A 15,081-nucleotide genomic window follows, 5' to 3' on the forward strand; every position below is an offset into this window, starting at 1 on the left:
TCACACTCAAAGGTTGCCGCGAGCATTACACTTTCCCCCGCTTAACTCGCTGTCCTTGGCGAAGGGCTATTCCACCCTGCTTTTGACACCAATGTAACGCTTTCAGGGTTCAGGCAGGCGCCCTTGCCATTGCCGCTTATGGTCGGCCCCCCACTGTCGGGGACGCGAGCCCGGGCCTCCGGAGTCACTCAACAGGGACCCAGCCTGTTGAGCTAAAGAGAGATCTCCCCCCAGCCCAGCAGCTGTGGGCCCTGCTATTACAGGGAAGGGTGGTGACGTCACCGCTCTGGTAAGCCGGCTTTCACACTCAATGGTGGCTGTAAGCGTTACAGTATGGAGATGCTGGTAGGGTGTCTTCTTTGTCTAAGAGATACAAACATTCCTTTGTTCCACTATCCATTAAAGCTGTCAATGCAAATGACAAGGATAAACACAATATTTGACCTTTACAGTCCACTTGTGTGCAATATGTTTTGTAATGTTATACAGTGCCTTGCGAAAGTATTCGGCCCCCTTGAACTTTTCAACCTTTTGCCACATTTCAGGCTTCAAACATAAAGATATAAATTTTTTATTTTATGTGAAGAATCACCAACAAGTGGGACACAATTGTGAAGTGGAACGAAATCTATTGGATTTTTGAAACTTTTTTAACTAATAAAAAAATGAAAAGTGGGGCGTGCAAAATTATTCGGCCCCTTTACTTTCAGTGCAGCAAACTCACTCCAGAAGTTCAGCGAGGATCTCTGAATGATCCAATGTTGTCCTAAATGACTGATGGTGATAAATAGAATCCACCTGTGTGTAATCAAGTCTCTGTATAAATGCACCTGCTCTGTGATAGTCTCAAGGTTCTGTTGAAAGCGCAGAGAGCATCATGAAGACCAAGGAACACACCAGGCAGGTCCGTAATACTGTTGTGGAGAAGTTTAAAGCCGGATTTGGATACAAAAAGATTTCCCAAGCTTCAAACATCCCAAGGAGCACTGTGCAAGCGATCATCTTGAAATGGAAGGAGTATCAGACCACTGCAAATCTACCAAGACCTGGCCGTCCCTCTAAACTTTCAGCTCAGACAAGGAGAAGACTGATCAGAGATGCAGCCAAGAGGCCCATGATCACTCTGGATGAACTGCAGAGAACTACAGCTGAGGTGGGAAAGTCTGTCCATAGGACAACAATCAGTCTTACACTGCACAAATCTGGCCTTTATGGAAGAGTGGCAAGAAGAAAGCCATTTCTCAAAGATATCCATAAAAAGTCTCGTCTAAAGTTTGCCACAAGCCACCTGGGAGACACCCCAAACATGTGGAAGAAGGTGCTCTGGTCAGATGAAACCAAAATCGAACTTTTTGGCCACAATGCAAAACGATATGTTTGGCGTAAAAGCAACACAGCTCATCACCCTCAACACACCATCCCCACTGTCAAACATGGTGGTGGCAGCATCATGGTTTGGGCCTGCTTTTCTTCAGCAGGGACAGGGAAGATGGTTAAAATTGAGGGGAAGATGGATGCAGCCAAATACAGGACCATTCTGGATGAAAACCTGTTGGAGTCTGCAAAAGACCTGAAACTGGGACGGAGATTTATCTTCCAACAAGACAATGATCCCAAACATACAGCAAAATCTACAAAGGAATGGTTCACAAATAAACGTATCCAGGTGTTTGAATGGCCAAGTCAAAGTCCAGACCTGAATCCAATCGAGAATCTGTGGAAAGAGCTGAAAACTGCTGTTCACAAACGCTCTCCATCCAACCTCACTGAGCTCGAGCTGTTTTGCAAGGAAGAATGGGCAAGAATTTCAGTCTCTCGGTGTGCAAAACTGATAGAGACATACCCCAAGCGACTTGCAGCTGTAATCGCAGCAAAAGGTGGCTCTACAAAGTATTAACGCAAGGGGGCCGAATAATTTTGCACGCCCCACTTTTCATTTTTTTATTAGTTAAAAAAGTTTCAAAAATCCAATAGATTTCGTTCCACTTCACAATTGTGTCCCACTTGCTGGTGATTCTTCACATAAAATAAAAAAATTTATATCTTTATGTTTGAAGCCTGAAATGTGGCAAAAGGTTGAAAAGTTCAAGGGGGCCGAATACTTTCGCAAGGCACTGTACATGTGCAATAGAGTGATGTCCAATGTTTTTTTTTCTGGGGTGTGTGCATTATATTTAAATGTATAGAAGTGCTGTGTGTCCACAAAAAAATTCCCTCAGGGGACAATAAAACTTATCTGTCTTGAAAATATAACATGCACTATATAAATATAATATGCCATGAATAGAGACTGGATCTGACTTTTAATGTGCTGGTTTAATGGAAATTTTCAGAAAAAATGAATTGTATTGAGTGGCTATAAACTATTTAAAATAACTTAAATTCTTACTATTGCATTTTGCTGTTTACTGATGAGGAATGCTGAAACTTAATTATTTAATTTTAATGATCAATTGCAAAACAGTGGTGTAAATCATTGCATCTACAGTAGATCAAGGCAGTGTATATGAACGGTGGTAATACTGTGGTTGAGTTATAGTATGTATATATGTGGATATGCACATAACTTTTTAAATTGTGTGGGACATTGGAAAATGCAGGTTTTAATGTCCAGATATGTGGTTCACTCGCCAAATGAAAAATAACAGTGCAGTATATGCTTTTCCTGGTACTTCTGGTTCCATTTTAAAGAAACCTTTAAAAACACTGAAAATTATTTTAGAAATGTAAAATTAATTAGTGCCACTCATAAAATGCAAAATAATGTTAAATATTTGTCTTCTGTCTTTGTCCCCCCATATCAGAGCTAGTACTCAAAATACTGTAAACTTATCATGTCCCCATCAGCAGCAGCCCACAAACCATGGTGGTTATGAGACCATCCAGCACTCTTTTGGGCATTTCTGCAATTCCAACACGCTCATCAATGCATTGCCAATTCACCCATCATTCTACAAAGCCAGTTCCCCATCATCTAACTAATCAGATCTATTAAAAAAACACCTTGTTTCTGTGTCTTAAACCCAATCTCTAATTACAAGAACTTGCCTAGACCCTGGCCTGCTCAAAACTTTCCTGTGGCATCCTCCCTGCCTGAATATCAGCCTTTTTCCCTGCCCGAATCAAGCCCTGTATCCTGATTCTCCAAATTTTCTCACTCCACCTTTTTTTTCCCTTTATTTCTGGTGAACTCTGTCAGTCTCCAGAAATCACAGAGCATCTCGTATTAGATTGCATTCCCACCTTTAGACGTGGGTGTCAGCAAAAGCATCATAACCGCACAATAATAAAACGGTACAATAAGGTCTGACCTGCAGGTATCCACAGATGCTTATTAGCACCATGGAGAAAAAAATATTGCATTTAAAGGAATTTAAAGATTTTTTTTTTCATTCATCATTTCATTTCTCTTTTCCCACATAAACCTAAGTAAATCTATGTAGCAGCAATGCTTATTAATAAGACAGATTTAAGTGTTGCTGTGCTTTTCCCAGTGAGGCCCCATCTCTCTCTCATCTCTGTGGCTTAGAAACCATTAATGCTGTGTACTGTTTCAGGAATGTTTGCCATCCTGATAAGGAACAGTTCCCAGGATGGGAATGTGCCCAACTAGTCATGATGTATGGCCATTCCTGGGTCCACGGTTGCAAGTTTTTCCAAGTGCCGAGCCAGAGGAAGCCCGTGCGTAAAAAAAGAATTCTGCCCAAGGTCAACTCTGCAGCAAGGATATAGTGAACTGCTAGCATCAGCGTGCATCCACTTGTTCAATTAAACCATACGGTTGGAACTTTGTCGACATCTGAAAACTTTTATTCATCAGTAGCCACTACGCCACATAGGCACACCTGAAGAAGGCTCCACGCCGAAACGTTGTGTTCTCTTTCTTCTTTTTTTCAGCATGGAATAAACCTATTACTTGTATAATTTAATATTGTTATTATAGTACACTGCAAAGCATATTTGAAATAACAAGATTAATTTCCCAATTTATCCTAGTTCAGCTTTAACTTTGAATTAGTTTCTATAGCGATTATGTTTTTTTATTTATGATACCCAGTATGTGTTCTAATTTTGTACACATGCTAGTTTAATGTGCATATACTGCATGGAGCTTTCAGAGGCTGTGTCAGATATTCCCTTTCTGTGAATACTTGGCTTGGACTTTTACAAACTATTCAAAATGTTCTCCTAATTTTTCTAAGAAATGTACTGTACCTCTTCCCATCATTTCAGTTGAATAAATCCTGAATACTGTTTTTTAAATAATGTTATATAAAATGTTCTCTGTTCTCTATATTCATTTCTATTGCTGTTGCAAGTGTTTCCTTTTTACCATATCTATCTCCATTTTTTTAACATGATGTGCTCAGAGCATGCAAAAGTAATAGTTTTTGGTTGATGGACTACATTTTCAACAGTTGATTGAACAAAGATTTTCATTTACAAAGACCTAAAAAGAAAATATGCACAGTTTACATTTACTTAAGCATGAGTGCTTTTTGAAAATGTTTGTTCCTTCTTGACTACATTTTATTAATTTATTCCATTAAAAAATAAGGTATTCATTTTAGTATTATTTTACAACTACAAGTATCAGACAAGTGATCAACCAAGAACTTACACTTGCCTCTTCAACGTTAATACAGTAAAACTAGCTTTAGTTCTTTTCTTTAATCTCATAATTGGTTTCCTACCAGTTTCATGACCAGTGATCATCAGGATGGTAGAATATAAAGTATGTGCACTTATACCTGTCCTCAGGGTTAACAGAGCGTCGTCTTTTTATCCCAAAGGGACTGACCAAGCGGGGCTCTTCCCCTTGTTGTTCTCCACTTTCTTCTTTGATAGGTGATAGGTTTCGGGGCTGGACTTCATCCTTTTCTGGAATATTCTCATCTAGAACATGGGACATATATAAAATTGAATCCACACAACCAGATATTTTTTACCTTTTCAGTAAACTGATACAGTGCATCAGTTCTGACATAAGAACAGCTTACAGAACAGCTTTTAAATCTGTTTTAACTTTAAAAAAATAATGTATTTAAAAGCAAAAAGTATCTAGTTTTAACACAATACTATCTCGTTAACATATTTTTCTCTTTGGTGCTAATAGGCATTCATAATTTTGTTCTGTTTTTGGTCCGTTTAGGTGTTGCATAGTGTTTCAGGTTACAGGGCTAGCATCCTGGGTTTCTAGGTCTGCAGAAAGCCAGCCCCTGAGACTCATAGTTTTGTAGAGTATATTGTGTAACATTCAATGCTGTGTGTTTTGTAATTGTACTTTTATTGTTTGTACAATAATTTGTTTATCCATGTTTTGACTCTGATTACAATACAACACAGAAATGTAAAAGGAAAGAAAATAACTTTTTGGAAAAAAATAAACATTTTTACTTTTCAACTTGAAATTAAACTCTGCTTTTTCCTTTGCAACATGAGTGCCTATGCAGCTCCTCACATTAACAATCAGCATTAAGCTCATTTGTAAAATAGTGTCAGTTTTCTCTCACTTTCACCAGTAGGAGCTATGTATGGGATTTATAGAACTCAGTACATTTAAAATATTTCAAAAATAGGCATTGCTTACACCTTAAAAATCACTATCAGATATGCACTGTAAAACCCAGAGAGTAATACAGTAGATGTTTGCATGTACTGTATATTATATTATCATCCAGGAAGGCATTTACTGGAAAATTATTGGACAGTAAAGTCTTGAATTTAATTGAATATCCTACATTGTATAATTCAAACATTGATATTGTATGTGATACTACACATACTGTTTATTAATCAAATGAAAATAAAAAAGGGATTTCCTGACATGCTGTCATCTAGCCACAGTGAGACGCATACAGTACTTTTTACCAAATCACAAAACAATACGAAGGACAAAAATCTAACGTACACAATGGCAGTGTCTTTTGATCTGATGGTGACTCATCAAAAGTGAAGGTATTCTGTTTTCACATTTTATAAATATACAGTAGTATATTTGATGTATTTGCATCTCCAAATTATTTCTATATAGATTAAGTCAATGCATGTGCAAAGGAAACTATTTTTTTTAATTTGAGTTTCCAACATGCTGTAACAGTCTCAAAAACATGCAGTGTTTTTTGTAGTTCTTCATGTCGTAACGCTCTCAAATCGTTCAAGTAAGTCAATCAGCAAACTACTTCAAGTCTAAACAAGCTTCAGAATACCAGAGGAAGCTTTTAGGTACTGTACTGTATATGCAATCTGAACTTTTAAAGTTTCAATTAAAATATACACCATGAATCTACTGAAAAGATTTACTCATTTTGGCAAAATATAATCTGTTTTTCCATTATCATCTTATTCCAGAAAAGGATCAGAGTAACCATTACCTCTTAGAAGCATAATGAAGGTTTAAACCCTGGATGACTGAATGAAACTCCACATAGACAATATCCCAAGGCAGCAGTGCCAGCCAGGTCAACCTTCATTTTAACTTGTTTTTAAATAATAATCTTTTTCATTTCTAACAGCCAGCTGACCACCTGAGTTGCTGACATTTCTTTGTCTTCCATCTCTTTTTTTACAAAGATCAATCTTGTTTTCTCTTGCTTTTTCTTTCTTTCTTTGATATCTTTAAGAAGACGTTGTCCAGTCTTTCACAAAACTTTGATGTAAAAAATGTAAAAAACATTTTTTTAAATATGTGAATAACTCACACCACCTGATTTGCACTGTATTTCCTGATTTCCAAATGAATGTGTATAACAAATCTAACAAAAAGAATAAAAAGTATTATATACTGTAAAATGCAAAAAAATCAGAACAGTTTTCCTCCAAGATCTATATTTATATATATTTGCTGTACATTCGTTTTGTAAAGTTTATTATAAAAAGGAATACAGAATCAATTATACAGAATAAATGTTTACAAATAAATTTAGCCAAATTTAGGAATAATACTTTTATTTACTATTACTTTCATTATTATATTTGTCTGTACCATCACCAGATAATTATAAAAATACTTATTTTTGATAAGAAGCCAATACTGTATGTTTTACAAAGGAGGACAGATACTGAGTAAGTAATTTTGGATTTACTCTATCATCTTTTTTCAAGTTGCATTTCTACTACCTTTGCCACTTTTCTATAGCTGTCATTTAAGTAATATTCATGTAAAGTACTTGGAAGAATTGCTATATTAAATACAGATTGATTACATTTAAACTGCCAAAAATAAATAAGATTGTGAAGTATATGAACTGAAACCTCGTGCATGCTGACCTACTGTGTTTGTGAAATGAAACACAACAGCTTGTAGTGACTTGCCTCAGAACATGGGAAGCGCAGCAAGCAAGTCTGTGCAGTCTCTTTATCTCTTTAAAACCATTGAGCAATTCACTATCCTGAGAGTAGGTAGGAACAGTAGTTGAGACGTGACTTCGGGAATATAATAGTTATTTTCCTGCTTTTGATAGACACCTTGCATTAAAATGATTCAAATATTTTAAGCAATTTTGCTTTATCCAGTGTCAGACATTAAAAACTATACTAGCTGTTATTTGGTGTTCTTTCAAAGGTTACTTGTTTTTGCAGATTGTTGACAGAATCTGCTGAAGATCAGAAGATAAACCTATTCAACACTTTGCAGGTGAAGCTGAAGAGATTCCAGAAAGCTTTTAAAAGTTATCAGCTGAATTAAAATAAATGGGGAAAAATCTAACAGAAGACAACTGTACAATTGGCAATCAGGGACTATACACTTTTTATTCTTCTGTGATGATTCTGGAGTTCCTGCTGGCTCTACCTCTGAATCTTTCAGTACTGTACATCTTCATCTTCAGATTTAAATTCTGGAAAACAAACACCATCTTCCTCTTCAACCTCGTCTTGGCGGACATTCTGCTCCTGGCATGTTTGCCTGTGAAAGTGTATTACTACCAACATGGATATCGTTGCAGTGTTAATGAAACCACCTGCAAAGCAATGCTTTTCATGCTGTTTCTAAACCGTGGAGCTAGCATTGCTTTTTTGACAGCTGTTTCTGTAGATCGCTACTTGAATGTGGTTCATCCCCATAAAAAAAACTATCTGAAGCTTGCGAGACGGAAACCACACATATCGGTGTTCATCTGGGTATCCCTGCTGCCGCTGACTATACCCACAATGTTGAGGACATTTGAGTGCTGTAATATCATTGATCACGGTGAAGAAAATTTTATGGATGTTTTGCGTGAGATAGTGTTTTTCACCCAGATTCTCATCCCCTTCCTTGTTTTGATTTTCTGTGCAGTAAAAATCATCCAGAAGCTGAGTCAGAGGAGCATAGGGAAGAAGGTGAAGATTCGGAGAGCTGTGTTTTTGGTAATCCTGGTAGTGGTGGTTTTCGGAGTCTGCTTTCTGCCATGCACCACCTCTAGACTGGTTCTGTTGGTTGTAAGAATTAAGAACTTACATTACATAGAAAAAATCGCTGCCCAGGTCAATGATGGTATTACATGTCTTTCCTACATAGACTGTTTGCTGGATCCTATTGTGTATTGTTTCTGCAGTTCAAATTTTAAAACAGTTTACATGTCAAATTTCTGTCCATGTCTATTAAAGAAGGAGACAAATACACAGGATACATCTACAAGAACACGCTTCACAAAAACTAATGAACATACAGTAGCCTTCTGGGTAACAGGTAAATAGGTTTTTGTTTGTATCTATTGGTTTATTAGCAATCTGAAGGTGTAAATAATTAGAAACATAGAAATGAGCCATGATTTTAAAAATAATTATTAATAATGTAGCTCAGATGAGCGGGGGGCGTGGATTGCAAGTCCTTTACCTTGGACTGGCTGTACCCCTGCTAATACAGCAGCCCTGAGACAGCAGCTCAGTGAAAAATTGAACACCCTTTTCGTCTAGAGCTGTCCTGTTACATGAGTCTTTAAATAGTGTGAGCCTTCTGCCCTCACTCTTTTCCCCCTGGGCTCAAATTCACATTCATTATGGTGCTCTTGCTCTGCCATCTGGGACTGGGCTAAGATTATGTTTCTTTCTGTAAAATGTGGCTGTTTATTCTAATTTATTGTAGAAGTTAGATGAACACGATAATTAATCGAAGAATGCAATATTTCATGACTAAAAAACAAATAGGCATGGAGTGACATAAACAATAGTGTAAGTTTTGTCTTAGTAACACTTAAATACTTAAGTATAATTACTTATTCTGCTTTTTTTGTTTTGTGTGTTTTAATAATACTATATGCTCTCTTGTTTATTTGAGTAGTATTCATGATTTAGAAAAATAAAAATACATTAATAATAATAATAATAATAATAATAATTGCTTACACTTACAGTATATAGCGCTTTTCTGGACACTACGCTCAAAGCGCTTTACAGGTAATGGGGACTCCCCTCCACCACCACCAATGTGCAGCATCCACCTGGATGATGCGACAGCAGCCATAATGCGCCAGAACACTCAATACACATCAGCTATCAGTGGGGAGGAGAGCAGAGTAATGAAGCCAATTAATAGAAAATGCAGTAAATTGTTTTTGGCTGCTAAAGTGGATAAACACTCATCCACACATATACAGTACTGTAGCCTACAAAAGCTAGAGGCTTTTTCCCCTAATCCAAACCTAAAAGTTTTGATATAAACTTTTGAAAAATGTAAAATGTAAAATAAAAAAAATGACATCTGATGGATTCTGCAAAAACAGTAATGTCATAATTTTTCAGCTAGTATGAAATGTCAGATAAAATACAGGAGGGGAAAAAGTAATTAATAATCAATTATGTGTGATATATTGAATTCCTTGGCATGAGAACATTATATTACACATTTCTCAATAATAATGTTAGATTTGTAGACATTCAAACTTTCCTCAACAGTTAATATGCCCTTTACAAAATGATAAAAAACACACACCTCAGTAAAGTGACAACTAAGAGTTTCTTCTTCTGGGAGTTCTCAGAAAATGACTGAACATTTTACTTGTTTTGTTGTAAAATGGACTACAGTTTAATCTCAAAGAACACCTTTACCAATGCAAGAAAGCCCCTGTTTGTGAAAGAAAAGAAAAAAAGGTTTTGTTTTTGCATTTGGCTAGTTTGTGATTACTTTTGGTGCCTGCTGAATGTATATGCAAGTACAGTATACGCAACCACTTTAAATGAAAGGAAAGAGTTCTGATTTTAAATAATATAAAATTAAAAGTCAAATACATTTTGACCAGCTTTTCAAAGAACAAAAAATGTCAAGGTTTATATTTATGCTGTGTGCATTTCTGTGTGTGTGGGTATCTGGACATTGAACATCAGTTCACTCTTTTGTACTGTACTTTCCTACTCTACAGTACATTTCATTAGTACCCAAGAACGAATTTTTCAACATTACTAAAGTAAATATTATAACTGAATATTTTTTAAGTCTCCTAAATGAACTGTAACGGCGACCAAACGAGGCCCCATCTCTCTCTTCAACTCTGTGGTGCAGCCACAGAGAAGCTATTCATGGAGGCTGATTTAAAGATGTTTTCTTTTGATAAGGGACAGCTCCCAAATGGGGATGCACTAAGCTAAGCCTGGCTATCATGATCAATGGTCATCCATTGGCGCCTATCTGTCTAGGGAGTGCCAGATGGACATCTGGACTGCATTCCAAAGTGTCAGGAGTAAGTGACTCATATCTCACCTTGATCAACCAATCAGGGACTGGTAGGGCTGAGTAACCCACGTGGGTCTCTGATGCCCATGAAACTTTCAGCCAATGAACGAGCTGAAGTTCCTTCAGGTAAAAACAGGCAACACAGAGAGCCTGTAGGAGAATCTCAAAGGAGAATTCCAGGGGTGCGAGACTATTCTAAAGAATTCCAAGGCAGGACGGCCCAGGAGCAGAAAGGCTCCCAAGGGCAGGACATTCTCGCAGCACGCCTCCTGACCATCCTGAGAGGTCGGAACTGTGGACAGCTGAATCACTATTCAGAACTAGTGCTCAATCAGGAACGAACTGGTCCTCTTCCTGACCTGCTGGGACCCACAGTCATCTTTTCTCCTGTGCACAAACTTCGCTAGTTAAAGCCAAAACTAACTTGCCGGTCTTCAGAGAGCATCAGCAGCGCACCATCGCAAGCTGCACAGCACACCCTGGCATGGAGCCAGAGAGCGCGGATTGGACAGCAACAAGCCTTCAACTGTTTCTTTGTGCCTGCAGGAGATCTGAATCCCCAGAGATTGGATTAGTATTCAACTTCACTGCATTACTGCTCGAGAACTCAATTGTTATCCCAACCAGTTGATATCAATTTAATCCCTAAGAGTTATGTACTTGTTTTGAGTATCTAGTGTAGATGTTGTGACCAAGTTAATTTACGAAATGGTCTAAATGAATAATACAGTATACTGAACGTATGTCCTCTTGATATGTGTAACTCTTTGTGATTGATTGAATATATACCTTTTGTATTCTGATAGCCCTCTTGATAAGATCTGTTAGGTTTATATGCATATTTTATGCATTAATAAATGTATTCTTGTGTATTAGTACCTGTGTGTGTGCGTTGTTTGAGTTATATCGCAAGGTTGGATTCTAAAGCCATTCAAAGAATCATTTTGTGATTTACAGCTACAATTAATAATTGTCCCCGTAAATGCCCAAACCCTACAGAACTGGTGCCTCGTGAGCGCACACTACAGAACACAACTTTACAAGTGATCAAACCCTAATGAGAACTTTTTAACTGGAAGAAAGGCCTGCATTTTTCTGTCAATGTAGTTCAGGTGGGTAGCTGCGTCAGCATGCATAGGCTGCAAAGGAACAAGTAATAGGTTTATTCCATGCTGAAAAGAGAAGAAAGAAAACATAACGTTTTGGCCTCACACCTGAAGAGGGCTCCACAGCCAAAACGTTGTGTTTTCTTTCTTCTTTTTTTCCACATGGAATTTTTCTATCAATTATCTGTTACTGCAGAAATAAACCCCTTTGTTCACCTCATTTCAGGAGTTAGATAGCTTACAGTATTTGTATGACCAGGTATCTCCCTTTTGCCCAGGCAGGTTAAAACTGAGGATTACTTCTTACAGGGTTTGTCTGAGCTAGAGAAATTCTATTTCTTCACTTTTTTTCTTGGTCAAAATGTATTAAATAAAGTGAAACTTACTTATTGAATTAGCATTATTAATAGTTACATGTGCATTCATTTTCCAAAGTTACATTTTATAAGAACATCAGAAGTTCCATTATTTTCCTGTGATAATTAAATGTTAGGATTCCAAGAATGCATAATTACTGATAATTTCTCAAACTGTGTTTGGGGTTCTGCAATGAGAGAAAATAGCGTGTTACTAGGTAGAAAGATCGCTTAGAAATTACTGCAACCACAAGAGAGAAAAACAATGAAAAAAAACTTCGAGACTTCACATCACAAGAATATCAGATGTTCATTGACCTGATTCCAGACTCTTCCTTACAAACAGCTTTTAATGAAGTGCCGTTGGCAGAGTTTTGGTGCAGCATCAAAAACGAATATCCTGTATTATCAGAGAAAGCTCTTTCTGTTCTTCTCCCGTTTGTGACTACCTGTCTGTGTGAAACTGGATTTTCATCATATGTGTCCACTAAAAAGAGGTATCGCAACAGATTGGATGCAGAGTCAAACATCAGACTGCAACTCACATCCATGACTCCAAATATTAAAAAATGATAGAAGAAGCAAAATCACTCATCACACCGAGATTATTCTGTTTCTGCTGGTTTGAAGTAAATGTTGATTCAAAATTATCAGTACTCTTTTTAAAAAACCTCATGTATTGCTGTCTCACTGTGTTTTACTTAGTCATTTTGCTACCAACTTTTCCTGTTTGTGCCCAGTTAGACCACAGAAAGTGTCGCCTGGTTCTATAAATCTATTAATTTTTTTTCTTTGTTAAAAATTTTAAAAAGAAATAAAAAAACTTCTCGTCTAACTTGGTGGAACCGACGGTTAGAACGTTTATTCTTTTATTCTCAACGAGTATTTCAGTAATTAAGCTTTATTGAACTGTAGGGGTGCTGATCGTGCTATCATCTGATTAATCCATCCATTTTCACTTCTGCTTTTCCTGGTGAGGGTTGCGGTGAAGCCGGAGCGCAAGGCAGGTTACACCCTGGACAGGGTGCCACTCCATCACAGGGCAAGTCCAAGCCAATTATACATGGGACAATTTGGAGGCCACAGTAAGGGCTGAGGGGGGGAATTTGGCCCAGGCATTGGGATAACTCCCTACTGTACTCGAGAAATGCCTGGGGATCTTTAATGACCACTAAGAGTCAGAACCTCGGTTAAACGTCTCATCCGAAAGACAGTGCCCACTACAGTATAGTGTCCCCGCCACTATACTGGGGCATTAGGACCCACACAGACTGCAGGATCCTCTTTAATGTTCCCCAATAATACTTAATAATCCAATGAAAGTAGTTATACTTCACTGAGGTCCATCATTGATTGACCTTGAATCCTCACAGATATGTATGTGCAGTATACAGTACATTAGGCACCCTATCCTCCAAACAGCATATGGAGTATAAACATTATACCTACTATACAGTACATATTATATATATAGGGTACATATTGTATTCAGTGCATTTTATGAATCTTGTATTTTGAAAACTAACTTCCATTCTGTACAACTGAATACTTGCTGGTTTTATTGACTTCTCTCACATTTTATAATCTGTCAAACCTTTCACATGTCACACAGTCCTGGTCATGAAATATGGCTTTGTTACACTGCCTGTTAACAGATGATGAAGAATAGTGACTGCAATGTTTGCTGATATTGATAGTGAAAATTTTGTTAGTTATCTTCAAGATTTATATTTACTAATAAATATCTTTCTTTTCTTTCCAAATTTCCAAGCATACAAAGAACATGTAATTACTGCATTCATTTGGTTTAAGTGGCAGGAGTTATTGGTTCCCCTGGTGGAGGATATTGTTTTTTACCTGAAGGACAACAATAATGGATAATGCATGGAGAATTCCACCCACTCCTTCCTGCCAAGTGAAAAAGTCCTGAGGGGGACTCCTCCCCCAGAAAGAAAAAAACTTCACAATCTCAAACAAAAAAAGTCTCAGATATTACTTAGAAGGGTGCAGGTTCTTGATTTTCACCACATACCTGTATAATTAAATAATATTGAAGCTCTGTGTTTCATGCATTGATTCATGGCAACAAAAAGAAAACTATATTGGCACTTTTTAATGTCTCAAAGTGCACAAATCTCAAGAGTAGATGGAGGCTGTGGAGTAAGATAATGTATATAATTCGACCCCAAAAAGAATGCGTTTATGTTTTGTGTGCTGTACATACAAGTAACAATTTTTGTGTCTTTTCACTTACCCTCATAGGAAATGGAATAGTCTGTTTTCTCTTCAGCATTACACACCGATACATCTGTAGCATCAGTTCTCATTAACTGTGAGCTGCTAAGTACAATGCTCACCTGTTTGACAACCAAGTGGAGCAGGTACCGCTGCTTCTGAAAGATTACTGGCCTCGGGCGGAGGTGAAGTGACACGATTCTGAATGCTTCCTTGGCCGTCCTTAAATGTCATGCTGTTTAAAGGCAGAGGAGTGGCTTCCATCCCTGGCAACAGGCCAGGTGTCAGGCCTAACAGCGGTGCTGAAAGTACAGGAGACAATGCAAAACCTGAAAAAGGAGACAGAATTTATATTGTTATAGTGTAATTACCTGCATGCATCATGTAACCTATGTACACCTAAATCTTTTATTTTTTGCTCTTCTGCCATCTAGAAGAATTAAATTTGATTCACTGGGAATAATTGTCACCTTTATTTTTCTGTGCATTCCCAGTTAAGTCAAGGGAACATTACTATATAATTTTAATTACTCAGCTTAACATAATATTTAGGACTTGAAAATGTGTCTGCAAAGAATTCTTTACTCCTTACATTAGATAAACCAATTCCTTTTATTTCTGATTAACAAATACACATTCATACAGCTGTTCCAACAATTGTCGGTGTCTTTCCAACTCCTCTCAAAGAAAACACTATCCAATAGTCAATCAATAGTTCTGTGTAAATCTGTTA

The 15,081-nt window shown here is 37.3% G+C and overlaps 2 protein-coding genes across 11 annotated transcripts in view; one reads left to right on the plus strand and one right to left on the minus strand.

Moving 5' to 3' along the window:
* LOC148674684 (uncharacterized) overlaps positions 1-15,081 on the minus strand; it is a 70,720-nt gene that overhangs the window by 45,209 nt on the left and 10,430 nt on the right. For 9 of the 10 annotated variants that reach the window (XM_088625085.1, XM_088625086.1, XM_088625087.1 and 6 more), the window contains 2 exons: positions 14,471-14,677; positions 4,752-4,896 (listed from right to left, as the gene is read on the minus strand). In XM_088625085.1, coding sequence (XP_088481211.1) covers positions 4,752-4,896; positions 14,471-14,677 — 352 coding nt within the window. The remainder of the gene's footprint in view (positions 1-4,751; positions 4,897-14,470; positions 14,678-15,081) is intronic. The other variant, XM_088625089.1, reaches the window with a different exon arrangement.
* On the plus strand, positions 7,371-11,615 carry gpr31 (G protein-coupled receptor 31). Its single transcript, XM_088625081.1, has one exon. It carries the CDS (start codon positions 7,693-7,695, stop codon positions 8,677-8,679), a length of 987 nt encoding a protein of 328 aa, XP_088481207.1. The 5' UTR covers positions 7,371-7,692; the 3' UTR covers positions 8,680-11,615.

Source organism: Lepisosteus platostomus, chromosome 3 (genome assembly GCF_059453375.1).
Source record: "Lepisosteus platostomus isolate fLepPlt1 chromosome 3, fLepPlt1.hap1, whole genome shotgun sequence".
Lineage (NCBI taxonomy): Eukaryota > Metazoa > Chordata > Actinopteri > Semionotiformes > Lepisosteidae > Lepisosteus > Lepisosteus platostomus.

What these genes read in the sequence shown, in the direction of transcription:
- gpr31 (XM_088625081.1), top strand. Translation starts at nt 7,693, where the DNA reads ATGGGGAAAAATCTAACAGAAGACAACTGTACAATTGGCAATCAGGGA.